The 20,426-nt window shown below is 45.1% G+C and overlaps 1 protein-coding gene across 1 annotated transcript in view; it reads left to right on the top strand.

Annotated features, from left to right (window-relative positions):
* The window catches only part of TACR1 (tachykinin receptor 1), a 157,488-nt gene extending 141,421 nt beyond the window's left edge, over nt 1-16,067 (top strand). Inside the window, exons 3-5 of the mRNA XM_019623526.1 lie at nt 9,536-9,686; nt 11,517-11,713; nt 12,608-16,067. Of these exons, the coding sequence (XP_019479071.1) occupies nt 9,536-9,686; nt 11,517-11,713; nt 12,608-12,899 (640 nt within the window). The 3' untranslated portion in view covers nt 12,900-16,067. The remainder of the gene's footprint in view (nt 1-9,535; nt 9,687-11,516; nt 11,714-12,607) is intronic.
* The last annotated feature ends 4,359 nt before the right edge of the window (nt 16,068-20,426 follow it).

Here is a 20,426-nt window from a genome sequence, read left to right as displayed (position 1 = left end):
TGCTTTCTCTCTTTCTCTTTCTCATGCTTCCTCTCTCATCTTTCTCTCTCTTTCTTGTTACCTGTATTCTTAATATTTTTTCCCCTCACAGAGACCAACCTAACATTTTTTCACCCGACCCCAAATTAAGCTTCTGGCCTATCTTCTCTCATCCCAAAACACAAAATGGTCCTCAGCTACAACAACCCCCATCTAATTTGCTCTCCTCTCTCAACAATACAAAGCCTATAGAAGGCTTTGTAATTCAGAGTTTGTTTTCTTTTTAACATATCCACCAAATAAAAATTTCAGGCAGGCGTATTAGCCACCTGCCCCTACTCCCACCCCTCCCCACCCCTGAGCGGACTAAAGGGAGGAGAGGTATAGGTGAGGGATCTAAGTGTCTTTCTGCTGGAGTCCAGTGTTTAAATGCCTCTTGTTAGAGAATTTCCAAACTCTGGGGCCATTCCTGGCAATACGTCTTCTTCAGGACCTTTTTCTTTGCCTGAGAAAGCTGATTAAGAAAGAATCTGAAACAAGGACATAAGGCGCTGGGTAGATCAATAGCACCCACTACTAAACTTTAGCTTGAGAGTCGATGCTGGAATGGGCCAGTGAATTTACCATCTGATTAATATCTTCTTGGATGCTGTAAGCCTGGCTGAAAATAACAGAAACCATCCCCTGACCCTGTTCTTAAGAAATGTACAGCTCTGGAGATATTGCATTTTTTTTGGAACTGAGTAAAATAATAAGAGATTTGTACTGCCATGATAAAAAGATATACTACAAAGCCACAAAAACTGAGAAGGGCAGAGCTGGCACTAGAAAGGAGAGATAGATCAAGGAAACAGAACAAAAGCCCAGAAACAGAGCCAAGTATATGTGTGAGTGTATAAGGCACAAGTGAAACTTCAAAACAGCAAGGAAAGCATGGCGTATCCAACAGTGGTGCTGAGAAAATTGTGAACAATTATCGGAGCAAAAACTGCAGAGCCTTTTCTCATAAGAACGACTTAAATATATCCCCAGTAGACTGAATAGTTAAGTGCAAATGATCAAATAAATAAACCAGGAGGAAGTCTAGGCAAATGTTTTCATGACGTTGATGTGGAAGAGGTCATTCTAAGTATAATATGATCGAAGCCATGAAGAGTTCTTACAAATTACTAAGGACAATATGAATGCACCCAATGTAAATTATACAAGCAGGCAATTTATAAAAGAAGAAAAGACAATGACTAAATGGTATAATTATAAAATTTCAATTTACAGTGAATCGAGAATATTAAATGTAAAGTAGGGAACCATGTATAAACTATGATGTTATCAAAAACTAAAAGACTAAAAGACATCCTAATGCCCAGGCAGCCATGCTGGGGAAAGGGAAATGTCACCAAGTGCATCTGGTGATATAAATGGGCATGTTTTCTGAAAAGTCACAATATATATCAACCCTTAAAAACACTGTAACTTAATTCTGTCTAATTAATCCTTAGCAAATAAGAATGAGAGACATATATTTGCATATTATAGTTATAACCATTAAATACCAAAACATTGTAAATAACTCAAAAGTCCACACTGAAAGACTGGCTAAATAACCACGTACCTCCATAAAATTGAATATTATTACAGTCCTTCAAAATTTTGTTATAGAAATACATTTATTGACATAAAAAGATGTTGCCAGGCAGTGTTAAATTTTTAAAGTAATCTAAAATATGCTTATGTATGTACAAATATGAGTGTGTGTGCATAAAGATATGGGAAGATATTAATCGATTTTATTAGAATTTATTAATATTTCTAAGTAATGTGGTTATAGGAAATTTTGAAGGTTTTCTTTTAATGCCTGTCTGTATTTTCAAATCCACAATGAAGAGACAGTACTTGTATTGAGAAACTACTGATTAAAAAATGAAGAGGTAAGAAATACTCAGGCCTCCAGGCGCTCTGCCCATGCAGACCTACGTTCATGCAGATGCTGCACACTCCTGTGGGGAAGGCTGTCAGGAGGGCTTCTTGCTGGGTAGGGGATGGACCAGGCAAGAATTCTAATGTTCTTCAAACCTGAGACGATAACTTTCTATGAAGTGTTTCCTTGGTGCCAGTTCCATGAAGGGGATTAAAGAGCACCACTGGGCTCTGCCTCCAAGAAGGATATCATCCAACCAAGCAGATAAAATATAAAAAGGACCCTGGAGGAAGACACAACAAAATCCTGACTCGTGGGGTTTGGAAAGTGACTGCAGGAAGGATGTGCTTTATTTCCTGTCTTGTTTACCTGAGGGAGCTGTGACGACTGCCAGGAGACAGTACCATGTGGGACTGGGGACTTGGCGAACCCAGTTTTTCCATGAATTAAATGGATGCACTTGAGCATTTGCCTCGATTGGTCAGTCACCCACCCTGAGAGAGGCCAACTCAGGGGCATTTCTGCCCAGAGTTTATGGCTGGGTGCAATTGACAGAGGTGTGATCCTGGCCCTTCTCTAAAGAAAAAGAAGGACATGTACTCACGTCACTGTAACCCAGAGTAGACTGGATGAAAGGCAGGAGAGAATTCAGGGGGCTTCATTACTCCCTATCTTTTCAAACAAAGATAGATACCCTTCAAACATAGATATCTTCCTTTGGCTACTACCCTCCCCTCCCCCTTTCATAGCCCAGCATTTTAAGAATGGAGTTTACATCCATAGCCTCCACTTCCTCACTCCCTAGCCATCAGCCCACCTGCTTTTTTAGCCTTTGACTACCCACTAAAGCCGAATCTGCAAGTTGCGATCCTCATCTTCCCTCCCCTCAGTCAGAGTCCACAGCCTTAGAGCCTGCCTTCCTCCTGCCCCCACCCATGGCCCGCCTTCTTCCCACCCCCTCTCCCCCCCACTCCCTGCTCTGGGCTTGGCCTGGATGTGGGCCTCCCCCGTGAGCCCTCACCTTCCTCTCTCAGGACCACCCTGCATCCCCTTGCCTTCTCGTGGTTTGGGGACACTTAAAGGCTCTAAATCTAATCTCCGATCCAGGCCTTTTGTCCCAGCTCCAGCCAGATCCAGACATCAGCTGCCTGCTTCCAAGGTCAGCATGTCCAAAAGTCAACTTAGCAACTTCTCCCAACAAGCCTGCTCCCCTTCTCGGGTCCCCATACCAGCAACAGTTAGCTTTACTCTCCCCGATTCCCACAAGCCAGAAATCCAGGTACATTATCCCAGCAGCTGCCAAGCCCACCAGCTCTTCCTCCCAGCCCAGCACCCCTGGAGGCCTTACTCTCCTCCCTGCCCATCCATTCTGCCTCGGGCCCCAGCTCAGGTCATTGTCACTACCTGCCTGGATCCCTGCACAGCATCCTAAAGGCTGGCTGCCTCTAGCCTTGCCTGCCTCCATCCATGCCCCACCATGGCCAGAGCATCTGAACAGGTCACTCCCCTGTTTAAAACCATGTCACAGTTTTCCATCAACTTCAGAAAAAATTACAAACTCTCCAGCCTGTCATGAAATGCCCTTCATGGACTGGCTTCTGTCCACCTTTCTGGCCAAGTCTCCTGCTACTTCCTCGAACAGCCATGTTCCATTCAGTCCAGATCATATCACGGCACCCTCAGCAAGCCAAGATCCTCCTTCAGTGCCATTGTACTTGCTGTTTTCCCTGCCAGGATCACCAACCTCCTGCTTGTGTAGCAGAGCCTAGCCAAGCAGCACCTCCTCCAGGAAGCCTCCCTGATATGGTGGGCTGACACTCTCCCTCTGCATTCCCATTACTCTCCATGCACTTAGGAACAAAACACCTATTGTATTCAAGGTAATTTAAAATTTTCTATATATTTTTTATACTTTATATATATTTATAAAGGCCCCTGACACACCTCCTCAATGTCTCCACACCACTGTCAATCACATCCCATGACACACTGTGGCACTTCTCTGTCTATCTCCAACAGACAGAGCTCCTGGAAAGAGACCACAGGCTAGGACTCCCCAGCTCCAAGCACAGGGCCAGGTATATAACAGGGACTGAATAAACACTTGCTGAATTTATTAATCAGTAGGTCTCAGTTTTCACCTGCCTCCAGGAAGACTGCCAGGGCTTTGAAACTTGGTTCTAATGTCTGGAAATAAATGTAAACCAAGAAATATATGGGTTTTGCTTTCCTTTATTACAAAGAAACCACATGTACCTGCGAAAAAGACAATTTTCTGCAGGAAGTAAAAAGTCAGTACAGTGGTCTAAGAAGAGACAGCCTGAGGATTGCTGGAGGAAGGTAAGAGGCTGAGGCTGCTCTGCGCATGTCAAATGAGGGATGGCCCGAGAAGTCTGAGCTGCAAAGTGGGCTGTGGGGAAGGCGCTCCCAGGACCATCCCAGGAGGCAGAATCAGCTTGTTGCTAGTGACGTAGAATTAAATAGTGAAAAGCTACAGAGCCACAGGTTTTCACTCAGTTTAAGGAGGAAGTGTGTCCGTTGCAGCTGCCAGTGGGAGACTCGATGACAATGGCTCTCAGTCCCAGCTGCACAGGAGAATCACCTGGGGAGCTTCTAAAACTCTGATGCCCAGGCTGTGCTGCAGATCAATTTTGATTCAGGAGCTCTATGGTGGGATCCATGCATTGGAACTTTCCAATGCTCCCTAGGTGATCTCAAGGTGCAGTCAAAATTGAGAGCTGTATGCTTCGCACTTGAACTTGCACATGAATCACCAGGTTGTTAGCATGCACAATCTAACATGGATTTGATCCATCAGGGCGGGGCCTGAGCGTCTGCATCTCTAACAAACTGCAAGGTGTCCCTAATGGAGCTGGTTTTATTGCTAGTTGGCAGCATGTCACAGGGGATATTCAAGAAAAAGATGGACGATGATGAGGCATGGGTATTGCCGAGACAGCTTATGCACTGAATGGGGACTGGGATTACATCAATGCTCTTCAGCCTCTCTATAACAGCTGAAATCTTCCACCACTATCACCAAACAAAATCATCCACAGAAAGTCAACATATAAACCCAGCAAAGCAGAGCTATCGCATAGAGTAAAGGTGGAGACCCCAGAGCCCCGCCCTCCTGACCTCCTTTTCCCCCCACCCCACAGCACTAGAGCCTCTGTGAAGTTTATTAGAAGACCCCCTAAGTACTATTTACTAAACCTACCTATCTTCACTTCAAATGCTGAGGATTATTTTAGAAACTGGAACTGTTGATGTTTGGACAATGAGTTGACTCCTGCTAGTGAACCCTAAGTGAACCTGGATTAGTGAGCATTATGGTATTAAGGCGTTAAGGATGGGGAATCGGCAGGATTTGGGGCTACACTGTCTGTATTCAGCAAGTTTATCCTGTAAAATGTGTCAAGCCCCTTTCACTGCTTAGAGGAGTGAAATGGAGGGAACAAAGATAAAGCTCTTTCACGCACCTTCCTTCTGAAAGTACTGATAAGTCCATTGGCAGGATTTAATGATCAAAGTCAGTGCATGTCTCATCAAGTGGGAACCAAGTGGTCCTTTCTGTCGCCCTCCCTTGCAGTCACCCCAGATGCTTTCTCTTGCTCACTTCTGGCATGCTCCTGACTCCTGGTCTCTTCTCCCAAGGCAGATATTAATTCTGAGAATGGATAAAATCCTGCCTGGCAGGAACCTAGAGAATATCAGATTTGAAAGCCAAAAAAAGCATGGAGCTGCACAAAATAAGAGTACACTAGGTTCATTGACCAGCTCTCTAAAATAATGATTTTGGCACAAAATAAAAGAACAGAGTTACTTCCAATTAACTACAAGAATATGGTAAAATTTCTCCCAAGGAGTGTCAGGGTGGAAGAAATGTATTCATTTTCAAATTTTTTAACGATGGACTTTCACTCATTTGACCTACAATTATTTGGAACAATTTGGACGTTGTTTGGATAGCGTGTTTGAAATTTCTTTGTAAAAGGGGTTTATCTGAGCAAGATTTAGGAGGATGTCCTTAGTTTTTTATCCTGTCCAAGGATCAAATCTGTGAGGCTGTTTGTTTGCTTATTTGTTTGTTTTATTATTTTGGAGGTGGAGGTTGTCCGAGGAGTGCCTAGAAGGAACAGAAGACTGCAAATTGGGAGACCCAAAGCAACTAAAAATGTTATCTTTTATTAAATTCTTTTATTGTGATAAATATACATACTATTATAAAGTTTACCATTTTACCTTCACAATATTGTGCAACCATCACCACTATCCATTTCCAGAACTTTTTCATCAGCCCAGATTCTGTGCCTATTAACTCCCACCACCTTCCTCCAGTACCTGGTGACCTCTAATCTACATTCTGTCTCTGTGAATTTGCCTATTCTAGGTACCTCATGTAAGTGGAATCATACAATATTTGTCCTTTTGTGTTTGACTTATTCACTTGGCGTAATGTTAGCAAAGGTTCATTCATCTTGTAGTAGGTAACAGAACTTCATTCTTTTGAAGGCTGAATAATATTCCACTGTATGTATAGACCACATTTGGTTTATCCATTCATCTAGTGAGGGACATCTAGGTTGTTTCCACCTTTTGCCTATTGTGAATAGTGCTGCCATGGGCGTTGGATTAGTTAGTTTGAGTATGAAAGACACACTAGCAGGAGTTGTCTGTAGGAAATAGCTAGTCTGGGGAGTTGTTCAAGCATCAGACACAGAAACTAGAAAACAAGGGTAATACCCATGTTAGTGAAGTAATAAAATCTCAAACAGTGGGGTCCCAACAGGCTTTAGACTTCAGGCCTTGGATCTGAAACAGCAGTTCGCAATGCTAGCTGTATACCAGAATAACTTGGGGAATTTTCTCTTTTTTAAAGATCTTTATTAAAATGTAGCTAACGTACAACATTATATTAGTTCCAGGTGTACACCATAGTTTTTCAACATTTATATACCTAAAGAACTGATCACTATGGTAAGCCCAGCAACATCTGACACCATACCATACAATATAATTAACTATATTCCCCATGCTGTACATTACATCCCCAGGACATATTTGTTTTCTACCTGGAAATTTGGACCTCTTATTCCCCTTCACCTTTTCCCTCCTTTTTAAAATTTTTAACTACAGTTGACTTTCAATATTATTTTATATTAATTTCAGGTGGACAGCATAGTGGTTAGACATTTGTATAATTTAAGAAGTGATCCCTCTGACTACTCTAGTACCCACCTGGAACTATACATAGTGATTACCATATTATCGACTATATTCCCTATGCTGTACTTTACACCCCATGACTATTTTGTAACTACCAATTTGCACTTCTTAATCCCTTCCCCTTTTTCATCAACCCCCCAATTCCCTTCCCCATCACTTGGGGAATTTTCTAAAATATGGTTTCCTCCTTCCACACTCAAGCCAATTAAATGAGTATCTCTGGGCACTGGATATTTTTAAAGTTCCCCCAGTGAGTCTCATGTGATGCTGGGTCTCAGTAGGACAGTGTTTCTCAAAGTCTGAACCTGGACCAGCAACAAGGGCATCATCTGGGAACTTGTTATAAATGCAGATTCTCAGGCCCCACCCTAGACCTGCTAAGTCAGAAACTCTGGGTATGGTCCAGCCCCTTGTGTTTGTACAAGCTCACTAGGTGATTCTAAAGCTGTGTCAAGTTCAAGACACTGGTTCAGGGGAAGGAGCAGAGGTGGCTTGCCTATAGTATCCTTCCACCACATCCCTGACTCCAACATGGGTGCTGAGTGCTCTGAGGTAGTGGCCCTGCTAAGCTCAGCTAATATGTTTTATTGCCAAACAAATATCAGTCTGCATAAGGTAAGGCTGTTCTTACAGGTAGGAGAAGTAGATACAGCCTGGAGGTTCTCAGGGTCTCCCTGCCCCCATAACTACTGCTTTGATTGCAAATGGTATCTACAGAAATCAGGAAGGGGGCTGAGATCAGGTTAAAAACACCGTGTGCAGTGACTGCCATGGTGCCCAGATAACCCAGAGGCTCCCGGAGGAGGTGACAATCCAGGGGAACCTTGAAAGCCTGGTGAGGCTGGAGCAGCCTGTCTGCACAGAATGGATGCGTTCAGCTCCCTGCTTTGCTGAATCTGTGGTTCCTTACTTAAACACTCTTGAAGTGTCTTCAAGTTGCAAATTTAAATATTCAGAGGAGGCTTTGAATATTAAATTGTGAGGCTTTGCAAAGAAGTGGTTGAGAACAAACAGAGCATCGATAAAGGAGAAGTTGACTGAATAAGTGGGTTTTCCTTATTGGGAAAAAGTCTCTGTGAGGAGTAAGCATAAACAGAAGGGAAGAACACATCATTGGGTGACGTTCCTCCAGTGACAAGAAGCTGGTTGGGGTCTGTGTTCTACTCCCAGCCCCTCTTTTTACCAGCTGCAAACTTAGGCAAGTTAATTAAATTCTAAACTTCAGTTTCCTCCTCTACAAAATGGGATCATGATAGTACCTGCCCAATCATTTGTTTATAACAGCAGGACTAAATAAGATAATGCTAGTGAAGTGCTTGGGGTTTTGCTGGTCACTCAGTGAGCTCTAACTCCCACTTCTGCTACGAATACTTTCATTGACACTATTATTAGCACAGTGACCTAGAGTAAACTCCCCAAAGTATTAGCTGTTCTTATTACTGTTATTATTACTATTGAAACTGCTGAACCTCTCCATTAAATTCACATCAGGGGAAAGGGCTATAACTAGCCAGACATGCCAAGGAACCCCAGAGAAAATTATTCTTTCTCAAAATTCAAAACTTTTTGAATGTCCTACGCTGAAAGGGCCTTGCCTTAAACAGAATAGGATAAGTGATGCTCTTGTAGCAAACCTCTAAAATCTCAGTGATTTAACACTGCAAAGGGCTATTTCTTGCTCATGTCCCAGTCAAACTCAAGTCAGTTGGTATCTGTACTCTAAGTGGTGACTCAGAGACCCAGACAGATTCCATCTGGAGGTGTATTTTTAAGAATCAGACTTAGAAATAGCTTACACTTTCAATAGCTTTCTCCTACTGATGGTAGACTAGGCTGAGTCTTATCTCTCTCCTCCAAGGTAATTATTCTTGTATCTGTGAATTCATTTATCATATAGAATGGGTTAGGGCTCATCAACCATTGTGGCAGTTCTCATCTGAATGTAGTAGTTGGTCTACATCCCTGCACCAAAACTGAGCCTAAGTGGAATCCAAAAGGTATGAACTGAGTGGTACAATCACCTCCTTCATTCTAGAGACTACACTTCTATTAGTGAAGCCTGATTGCTTTTCTTTTCTTTTTTTTTTTTGGAAAGTGTCAGCAATATTGAACTTAACATCAAATAAAATTGCTATAGGTATACAATGGATTCAGCTCCCTCTCACCAATGTTTATTCTTCTCTTTTCAATCCGTACAGAAACCTCCATTATGGAAAAAGTCCACAAGAAAAATATAAATTGAAGAGATTTGCTTCTCTAGTTCATCAATTAATATACTCCCTGGCTAGCCTCTTTGGGATGTGCCATATCATCCAAGGTTATTCATAGCAAATGCTGAGAAAGGCAGCTGTCAAGGCATGACCACCCTGTTATTTCTTAGACTGACCCCTCCCATCCACCTTGTTGCAGGTACCACATGACCTTGCCGGTGCTGATCTACTTCCTCCCCCTGCTGGTGATTGGCTATGCATACACCGTAGTAGGAATCACACTGTGGGCCAGCGAGATACCTGGGGACTCCTCTGATCGTTACCATGAGCAGGTCTCTGCCAAGCGCAAGGTGAGCAAAAGACAGGTAACACCTACACACCACCACCACCCCGCCCCCAGCACAGGTTAAAGGCTGGCAAGCATATGGGCCCCAGAACCTCAGGAGACTCAAAGGCAGTGGGCACAAAACATGTCTGGGGACAGCAGAGGGAACAGGAGGGGAGGGGAGGGGCTCTTTCTTCAATGGATTTCTAACCTAGGCCTGCCTGTACAGGCATGAGCCATCTTGGTCTCACCTTAAGAGTAATTGCAACCTGTCAAGGCATTAAAACACACACACACACACACACACACACGCACACACGCGCGCGCGCGCACACACACACACACACACACACACACACACACACTTAACTACGAAAGCACTGAAGTGTTATTCAGTCCTCTTTTTATTATTTATTTAAAGTTTGGCAAAAATAATATATTCACTTGGTTCAAACATCAAAAAATATGAAAAGGAAGGAACAACATTATAGTGGTGGAGGACAGATCACCACTATATGATTTTTTGCAGGGGTGGAGGGAAGGTCTGCCTAGAAAGGGACAGCATGTGTTTCTTTGTGGTGATGGAGCAGCTCTGTATCCTGATTGTGGTAGTGTTTTCACTCATCTATGCATGCAATAAAATTTCACAGAACTATACCCCCCAAAACTGAGCATGTGTAAAAACTGGCAAAATCAAAATAGAGCCTGTAGTTCAGTTCCTAGCACTGCATTAATGCCGGGTCCTGGTTTTGATCATGTGATATAGTTACGTAAGATGACATCACTGGAGGAAACTGCAAACTCTCTGTACTATTTTTGCAACTTCCTGGGAGTTTTCAATTATTTCAAAATGAAAAGTTAAGAAAAATATATTAAGAGTCTTACTAAGAAAAGGCTTCCTCCTTTTAGGTCCTCCATCTACCCAGCTCCCAAATGCATGTGCACATTTACTATGGTAACCACTGTTATTAACCCTTCCAAATATTGTAATTCATTTGTAAGACGAATAAACATAAATTAGCTTTTTGTTCTTTTTTACACAAATAGTAAGTACATACTTTCTGGCTTTTACTTTTTTCACTTAAAAATATCTGCAAGACCTTCAAAAATTAATACATAAATAGCTTTCTCATTCTTTTCTTTTTCCTTTTGATAACTCTTTGCATCGTATTTCATTGTGTAGACACGAGGTCGTTCTTCACTGATGTATTGGGGATATGAGGGAAGGGGCTACATCACCCAGTGTTCATAAAACCTTGTAAATCCCCTTTAAACATCTGATGCTCCCTTGTTGCAGCTGGCCAAATCCTGCCCCTTCTCCTTCCGTCCTGCTGAGACCAAGCAGGGAGTCTGCCCTAGCTCAAGGCCTCTCCCTATCTGGTGTTTCCCTCCTTCCTGGGTCTTTCCCTCCTAAACACCCGTTCCCCTTGTCTCATTAATCTGGTCTCCCAGGGCTTCTCCAGTCATTGTCCAGAAAGATGATATAACATGGTGGTTCTCAAACAAGAGTGTGCATCAAAATCATTGGAAGAGCTTGTCAAACACAGTATTCTGGGTCCCACCCTCAAAGTTTCTGATTCAGTAAGTCGGGGAGGGGTCCAAGAATTTGCATTTCTGACAAGGTCCCAAGTGAGAATGATGATGCTGTTCCTGGGGCCACACTCTGAGAACCACCCACAAAACTCAAGTCATTCAGTACCACGTATAAAAGGTCCTTCTTCCTCCTCAAAAGGTGTTATTATAAATACTTCCCACCCCTTAGTGCACTGATGCAGTGAGGGGACAGGAGATGAGAGAAAGTAGCCATGAGAAAAAGGACACGGTGGTGATCTCACCTGTCACAACCTCTTGCCAGGTGGTCAAGATGATGATCGTCGTGGTGTGCACTTTTGCCATCTGCTGGCTGCCCTTCCACATCTTCTTCATCCTGCCCTACATCAAACCAGATCTCTATGTGAAGAAGTTTATTCAGCAGGTCTACCTGGCCGTCATGTGGCTGGCCATGAGTTCTACCATGTATAACCCTATCATCTACTGCTGCCTCAATGACAGGTGAGGACCCCATCCCTCATACTCTCTTCAGGGGCCCCAAGATCATCTGTCTGTATAGTCACCAAGCAGCCAACCTAAATGAGCAAAGCTGGCTGTGAGACAACAGGGAGTGGTGAGGACTGCAGCAAACTATCAATCACATGACTCAACCCCTGCTGATTATCACCATGCAGGAATATAAGCCCAGAGTACACGTATTTTTTTCTTTCCCAAGAGGAACCAGAAATCCACATTTTTGTGTGATATCTTCTGACTTTTAAACACTGTCAACTAAGTCAGTGGGAGTGGGGTGCAGATAAAAATATCTCTGTGATTGATGTATATAAAGCAGGTCCACTAGCTGGGTCTGGTTTGCAGCCTGTGAATTCGTTCACCCTGCCCTATAGATCCAGGGCACAGGGGGCTGTGCATGGAGAGAGACAGAGTCAGTGTGAGAGAGTCAGATCGAGAGAGAGACATACTGAAGGAACATGATTGGCAGAAAGTCATCCTTCACGCAGTGAGCTACTTGAAGAAGAGGACTGACTCTTGTCATATGTTTTTACCACCCAGTGACTAGCACAGTATCGTGCACATAGTAAACCCTTGGTGATGTTTTGGTTGATATTGAGCTGACCCACAGCCGGCTGACCCTGTACCAGTGGAAGCAGCATAGTTCAGTGGCTGCCCTCAGTAAAGACATGTTTCACCTGAACCTAGGTTCTAATCCTGGGTTTGACCTTAATATCTGACCTTTCAATCTTTTTGGCCTTAGTGTCTCCATTTCTCAATTAATTTAAAATATAATAACACTAGAGTCACACTTGGGTATGTCCATAGCTAATGCAATGGTGGGTACACACTCTGAAAGCAGGCTGTCCCACTGGGTCACCTCTCCATCTGCTCTCTCTCCAGGTTCCGGGTGGGCTTCAAGCATGCCTTCCGATGCTGCCCTTTTATCAGTGCCGGTGACTACGAGGGGCTCGAAATGAAATCCACCCGCTACCTCCAGACCCAGGGTAGCGTGTATAAAGTCAGCCGCCTGGAGACCACTGTCTCCACAGTGGTGGGGAACCACGAGGAGGAGCTGGAGGATGGCCCCAAGGCTACACCCTCTTCCCTGGACCTGACCTCCAACGGCTCCTCTCGCAGCAACTCCAAGACCATGACAGAGAGCTTCAGCTTCTACTCTAACATGCTCTCCTAGACCCCAGGGCCTTCAGCAGGGGCAGCCACCATCGTTTTTGTCTTGCTTCCTTTCATGCATTCCTTGACCCAGAAACCATCAGAAACACCCTAACATTGCAGCTTATGAAAAGGGTCAGAATGGTTTAGGAAACACATTCCATCCCAGAGTAAAAAAAAAACACCTAGATTCTTCCATGTTTCTGCCACCCCCATGCTATGTGGCCCAAGGCAAATCATCAAACTTCTCTGAGCCTGTAAAATGGGAAAGTTGGACACAATTTTCTCCTCAATCCATGCCATGATTCTACAATGAATTTTAGTTGCATGTGAGCACTCATTTCAGGAAGAATCCTGTAATACAACAACAAATCCAGCCTCTGTCTTACTTCAATAAAGTCATCCTCAGTCATGCACAGATCCCGCTCCTTTAGCTAGTTGGCACCTTCTCTTGATAGGGTGAACAAAAGAAGGAACCAACACAAAATCTGAATGAAAGATTTAACCCCGTCTTCCAAGCACCCATGAAAGGAAGAAAAAGTCTGCCCCTTTTTGACATCTCTATATTTTAGGGCATTTAAACATCACAAAATTGAGAGTTGCAGATTCATCTGTGTCACATCCCCAGTGACTATCCTGAGCAACTGATGCAGGCAGAATATGTCCACTGATACCAGCTAATGTCTGTCATGGACCAAGAGGCAGGAGAGCTGTACCATACTTAATCTGTCTGAGCCTCTTTTTCCTTATTTGTAAAACTATGGGGCTGAACTGGATCATCTAAGTGTCCCTTCAAATTTTGACATTCAATGGTTCAATGATTGTATGAGTTTTCTCTTTGTTTCACCAAAATATGGTGATATCAGAAAGAGTAGGAACAGAGAGTCTAGTGACTTGATACCCAGGTCCTGGGGAAGTAGTAACTGCTATGTGTCAATACCCATAGCAGACATTCTCTGATTTATCCTAAAATGTGAGTACTTTTTTTCTCCTGGAAGGTTTTGGCCTTTGACAGAGCTGAAGACTTGCTGTCAAAGCCGCATCTCTCCATCAGGCTTTAGCAGGCCAAGCCTGCAGCTGGAGATGCCATCAGGTAAACAAACTTGTAGGCCTCTGCTTTGGCCTTTTGGGTATCTTAGGACAGGGGCACTGACCCAGAGTCGTAGCGTTGCTCTAACACCAGGCATATGTTCAAATGCCCAATGAGCAAAGGGGTTGCACACTGCAGCAGCACCTCTGGGAAGAGCCTACCTTACACCTTCCCTTCAGCCTCTCTGCATCTCCCCTTCCTGTCCACCCCCCACCCCCATGGCTTTGCTGGCCTGTCTGTAAGAGGTGGGACAACACACCAACCCTACAGAACAGTCCATCTACTGAGAACCATGAACTTAATGCTTCATGTCCCAGTACCGCTTTGGGGATTCCAGCAGGTGAGCATGCAGTTCCTTTTTGTCTCCCAGATCTGTGCTTCATCCAGATGTGGCTGAAAGCAGAAGCCTCGTGTAACATGAATGATGGCCACCCTCGTGGTTTGAAAAATGGCTGCACTTGCGCTGTATCCACGTGTGGATGGAGAGCGATGCTTCCCACAGGGTTGACAGCTTTTCCCAGCCCAGCTGGCTCTAACCCTATGAAAGCATGGGCAGGCCTAAGGGAGTTGTATAGCAACAGTATAAGCCAGAAAGACCCAAGAACCATACTCTGCAAAGCCTCATGGGAAAGATTAAATAAATTTAGTAAAGCCAGCTCAATGCAGATACATGCATGGAAGACATAATTTAGGGACAACAAAAGTCAGTGGCGAGAGCAACAGTCATGCTTCCAATGAGGAATCATGCCATGTGTGGATGATTCACTTCAGTGGGATATAAAGAACTAGCATGATTATGACAAGGACCTAAGAAGAAACTGTCAAGAACTTGGAGACAACCTCTCTATGGAAGAGATTAGAGTTGAATTCAACAAGGATCACTGACTACCTGCTCTGGACTTATCCCTGAGCTGGGGACACACAGCTCCTTCTGCTCCTAAGGAGCCTACTGGACTGGCCCTTGGTAACTCACCGGTCCCAGTGGGTCCAGGCCGGGCAGCAGGCATGGGGGTAGTAGAGAAGCACATTTTCCCCAGGAGTCTAAAGACCCACATTCAACACGGGTAATCGACCCAAGAACTAAGACCTTCAGAGAGCCTTTTCCAGTGAGCGTTCTCTGAGACAATTCCAAAGGGAGCCACCAGTCAGTCCAGGGGACCTAGTGGGATGTGACTGGACAGCATTGTCACTGCGGATAATTACAGGGAGTGTGGGATGGTACTGGGCAGTTTCAAATACAGTAGAACATCCCCTCTGAGCAAGCCCAGCAAGCCTTCCTCTGACCCACTCCCCAACACCCATGTAACTTATAAAAATGTCATCAGCTCCCATGTGTAAGAAACACCATGATTTGCACTGTGCATGGGTCTCATTCCTACAGAAACGTGTTACCTTGTGTTTATCTCCTAAGTGGTTTTCTATGGTGTCCTGTTCAGTCGTAACAGGATATAAGACACCATGGGGCCAATCTTTGTCATGTTACTTCCAAAATAGGGGATCCAGTTGCTGTCAGTGTGTTTTCTGCATTGTGCCAATCTCTCCTCCTCCTCCTCATTCTTTCACAGAGAGGAGCTGATGTATATTGTGAACTCACAGTGGGACTACAGTAATCGAGGGGTGGGGAGGGGGGCCTTTATGGGAGGAACTAAAGGGCAGGAGTCCTAGCCCTCCTCCCCATCCACACCGGGATGCTAAGACGTGCTGGGATGTCCTTTCCCTTGGAAAGACTGAGGAGGCTCCTGGGAAAAGGGGATCTGACATCATCGACCTGGCTCTCAGGAAGAATCCTGTAAGTGGAGCCAGGTCATCCCTGACGTTTGTTTTCCAGCCTGGGATCTTGGAAAGAATTTCCATACAGAAATAAAGTGTGTGTTTGATGATCTAACACCTCTGTCTCATCACCAGGGAACCTCAGCACCCTACAGGAGGCTGAATGGGGTAGTACTATGAACCCTATTAATTTGCATAGTCAAAAGAATGGAACCCAACACTCAGCAAACTGCTAACGCTATGACAAAATGAGTTAGCAAGATGTGGGGACTGGGCCGGCCGAGTGGCGCAATGGTTAAGAGCTGGCTTGGGACACCAGAGGACCCTGGTTCGGATCCCACATATGAGGGCCAGTGACACTGCCCTCCACAGCTAAGATGCTGAGCAACAGCTCAACCTGGAACTGGGCTGCTGTGGGTTGCTGGCGACGGCGTAGGCTGCAGTCCCTGTGGCAGTGGGTTGCCATGGGCTACCGTGTGTAGCCAGCAGCCAACGTGAGTGGCCAGCGGCCGCCATGAGCAGCCGTCCAGAAGCCAGTGACTGATCTGCCTCGCCCGGGAAGAGCGCAATGATGGTGCCAACTTGGGCCGGTGACATGTCGTCCTCCACAACTAGACTGAGGAACAAAAGGACAGCAACTTTTCTGTTCCCCTTCCCCCAATTCCCCAGTGCTGTTCCCCTCCCCCCAATTCCCCAATAAAAATCTTAAAAAAAAAAGATGTGGGGACTATTTCCAGGTGGGGATCTGGGAAGGTAAGGGGGGATTGTGTGAAGTGACAAATAATGCCACCTGTGAGAAAAGCTGTGTCCGTTCAGGTCCTCGCAGGAGCAGACACCAAGGCAGAGTTAGAAGTGCGACAGATTTACTGGGGGAGTCTCTGGGAAAAGTAAAGCGGGGAGGAAGCTGGAGCAGGCAGGGGAAGCCTGACAACACTGTTCAGAATGGACACCTGTGAGGAAACAAAGAGGGAGGACCGGGCAGGAGGAGCCTCAGAGAACGTCTCCGCTGGTCCAATTGTGTGCAAAGGGTGCTTGTAGAGAAGGCCTGCACTGGCAGAAATGGCCAGGCCTGCTACCCCTCATGCTGGGTCAGTGATGGGGCGCTCTGGGGAGAAAGTGGTCTGCCCTTGAACACTGTGATGGGTCCTGAAGACGCTGCAGCTGGTGACCCTCTACTGACTGCACTCCCACCACCAGCTCTCTGCTGAAGGGGAATCTGAGCCAGGATCCCCACAGCTGCCACCAGAGCTTTGGTCAAGGCCTCTGTGTTTGGAAACCATGTCAGAAAACCCTTGGCAGGATTTGAAACTTTAATAATTTCTGTCAGCCTTGGCCACCTATATCTGACTTCCTAGGGCCACCGTGTTCCACCTTCCCTCTCAGGCACGCTCCCTCAAAGGAGCGATGAGCAGCTGTTAGCAGACATGCAATGCCAAAGACTATAAAGGCTTTAAAAGAGGGAGTTCTGAGGAGCACAGACAGCTACCCAACCAACATATTTTGTATTCGAAACAAGTAATAAAAACATTTCTATTTAAACTAAGGCAGCTTAAACTGGGATACCTGAATAAGCTTCAGTGAATCCACAAATCCCCTTTAAGGTCCCCACAAATCACATACAAAATATTGTGTGTGTGTGTGTGTGTGTGTGTGTGTGTGTGTGTGTAATAATAAGAGTTCTGATTCTTTTCAGAACTCACTCACTCTTGGTTCTCCAGAGAAGGAGAGAAATTAAGCTATTTATAGGAGAGGGTCGAGGAACTGTGAAACCTTCAGAACACAATGAGAAGTAGATGAGCCCTGGGAGAACCAGAGTGGCTGCCAGGAAACTGGGAACAGCTTTGGAACAAAATCATAATTCACTTCAGGCTCCCAGAGGAGTTAAAGCTGTAGAATGTCATTAAAGATGTTTATGGCAATGAAAATACCAAATCATGATTAAGGGGTATGCGCACTCTTTTCCATGGGACGATTAGAATTTGTTAGCTGAGGAAAGACTAACCTTAGTTATCAGTGAACAAATAATGCCAGCTGTGGAGTGGGGACAATCCTTTGGAAACGCAAGGACATTTTCACTTACTTCTGTGTAGGCACATCCTACACACTGCAGACACTTGGCCTTAGGAGCCACCCTGGCTTTAGTCATAACTTACCTCTTCCAACCCCCGTGGCTTCTCAAATCCCTTTCATGGTGTGTACATGATCTCCTCAGTTCTGGAACCTGAGATGGGGGATTTCAATCAAGGCCCCAAGCTGAGGCGAGCAAGGTAGGACACACCAAGAATGTTCTTCTCCTTCAGCTTCAGAGGTGAAGCGAGCATCTGACTGCAGAAACTGATTTCTTGAGCCCCCTAGGCAAAGTTCTGAGATGCCCTCATGTCTCTCTACCCAGTTTAGGAAAAGAGGAAGGAAGGAGAATGAGGCCATGGAAGAGCATGCCTTATAAGCTACAAATTCAATGTACAGCACTTGCAACCTTTGGTCCTGGCTTCTTTCTCCAGTAGCACAGCTAGCAGAGAAAAGGCTGCTAATTAGAAACAAGTGACTAAAGGACATCAGCACTGACATGAGCCTGACAGGTGGACTGCCCTGGCCCCATCACTCTCAGAGGGCATGTTAGCAGTATATATTCTGCCAGCTTTGGAGAGGTTCATACAGACAGATTCAAAGTCAGGTCCTCTGTTTTGTGTAACATGTGTCCTTTCTCTCCTCTCTCCTCTCTCCTCTTTTTATATCCAGTTTCCCTTTGTCCTCCACTCTTTAGTCCAACACTGTTCCCACCCCTGGAAGCGTCTCCTCCTAAATCTCTAGGCTTTCTCTCCACTACTCCAGATGTCTTCCTAGTATGCTCATTCACAAAGAGAGGATCTGATATGATAGTGAGAACCCACCATCCCTAGCAAATCCCCTTTTTCCATCTCCCCATTGCCCACTCCAAGTACATGCACACCCACACCTTCCCTTCGTCCCCTAGTTCCCAACTCTCACTCACCCACTTTCCCAAATTGAGATGGTGTTCAGAGTAAGATTTCTGACTTAGTTCCAACACTTAAAAGATGCAGCTGAAGCAACAGATCCAGCCTCTAGTCTGAGCAGGAAGAGCAGCAAACTCCAGAGAGATGCCAGATTCTGGTGCTGTTGTCTCCTGACCATGCCAGCATATGGACTTGAAGAACGTTAGTGCATGAAGGGGCCACAGGGCGAGTGGAGAAAGGCAGTGCCCACTGCCCAGGAAGCTTTATCTGGGTTCATTTCCCCTCTGTCCTTTGCTGACTCACTGACTCATGTCCATTGTCCTCTTGCTCCATAACCACCACCTGGGGGAGTGACTGTTTTGGTGGAAGTGTCCTGTGGGGCAATATCTATTCCTCAAAGATGGCAGCCACCTGGGCTCATCCAGATAGTCAAAAACAGATGCTGAGAGAGATGATTCTGAATATGATTCTGCTTTGACCTCAGAAATTGGAGGACAGTCCAAACATTTTCTCAAGAAGAGAAGCAGACCTTTTCAGTTTATTTTATACCTATAAAGACTTGGCAGCTGATAATTCAACTGCATCCACTGGACACTTGCCTGGCACCTATGATGTAGCAGGCGCTGTGTGGGGGATTTGTAAATATAAATTTTATTTGTACATGATTCTTGCCCTCAAAAAGTTCACAGCCTAGAGAGATAGACAGATGTTCCACAGCCCAGTGGGAGGAATATCAAAGCAGAGATGCCAGGAAGCACTCTTGATGTCACACCCCACAAAACGTCATTAAAAGACAGTGAAGCCTTGAGTCCAATGTTTTCCTCAGTGGCAATGCACACACACACTCACTCACAGACAATGTTTGCCCATTGCATTGACTTACTTTCAAAGCCTCCTGAGTTTTTTCATATTTGATAGACACATTTGCTTTCTCAGGGTTGTGAAGTTCTTAATTCCTTAATCTATGCATCTCCCTTTCTACTGGTGATTTTTTTAAATTGAGCCTATTGTTGATTTTAAATCCTCCCAAATCAAAATCCAGTCCCTCAGCAGTCCCAATAGAACGTGACCACCACCACCTCTACTCCCACCTCTCGCTGGGTTCCTCCATGTTAGGGCCACAGGACTGCTCTCTGCTGACCTCTGGAGGGCTCTCTTTATAAAAATGCACAGGTTAAGGATTCAAATGAAGTACCCAACACTGAAGTGAAATGCACTTGGCCAGCATGTGGGGAATTCACTTGGACGTGGCCCAGGAGTCAAGGCCGTGAGCATGATTTTCCTGTGCCTAGGCATTGTTTGGGTTATGGATTCAAAGAAAGGAAGACACACATTAGAACATGCAAGGCCTGGAAATAGGGACTTATCATCATGTACATATAATCTCTTCTGCATCTGTTCCCACCAGAACTCCCGATCTGATCATGGGAGCTGATCATGGGGCTCCACGATAGACCTCTCATGCCCTTCCCTGCACCTCCTCCCCCCCAAACTTTGACATGAAGATCCTGCATTCCTAACTGTGATGGGCATTCTGTCACCTCCCCCAGATGCCCTTGTACTGATCCTAATGTTCCAGAAGGAGTTGTCATAATGGGAGTGAAGAACAGTGGAGTTATCCCCTCCACCTGGGGATCTGCAGAGTAGGGGACTCAGGCTCCCAGCAGCTCTCCCAGAGATGCCATGCGAGGCCCTTTCTTTAAGAAACAACAAG

This window comes from Hipposideros armiger, unplaced genomic scaffold (assembly GCF_001890085.2).
Source record: "Hipposideros armiger isolate ML-2016 unplaced genomic scaffold, ASM189008v1 scaffold_553, whole genome shotgun sequence".
Lineage (NCBI taxonomy): Eukaryota > Metazoa > Chordata > Mammalia > Chiroptera > Hipposideridae > Hipposideros > Hipposideros armiger.
Note: the sequence above shows the minus strand (reverse complement) of the source record. Positions and strands in the feature narration are given on the sequence as shown.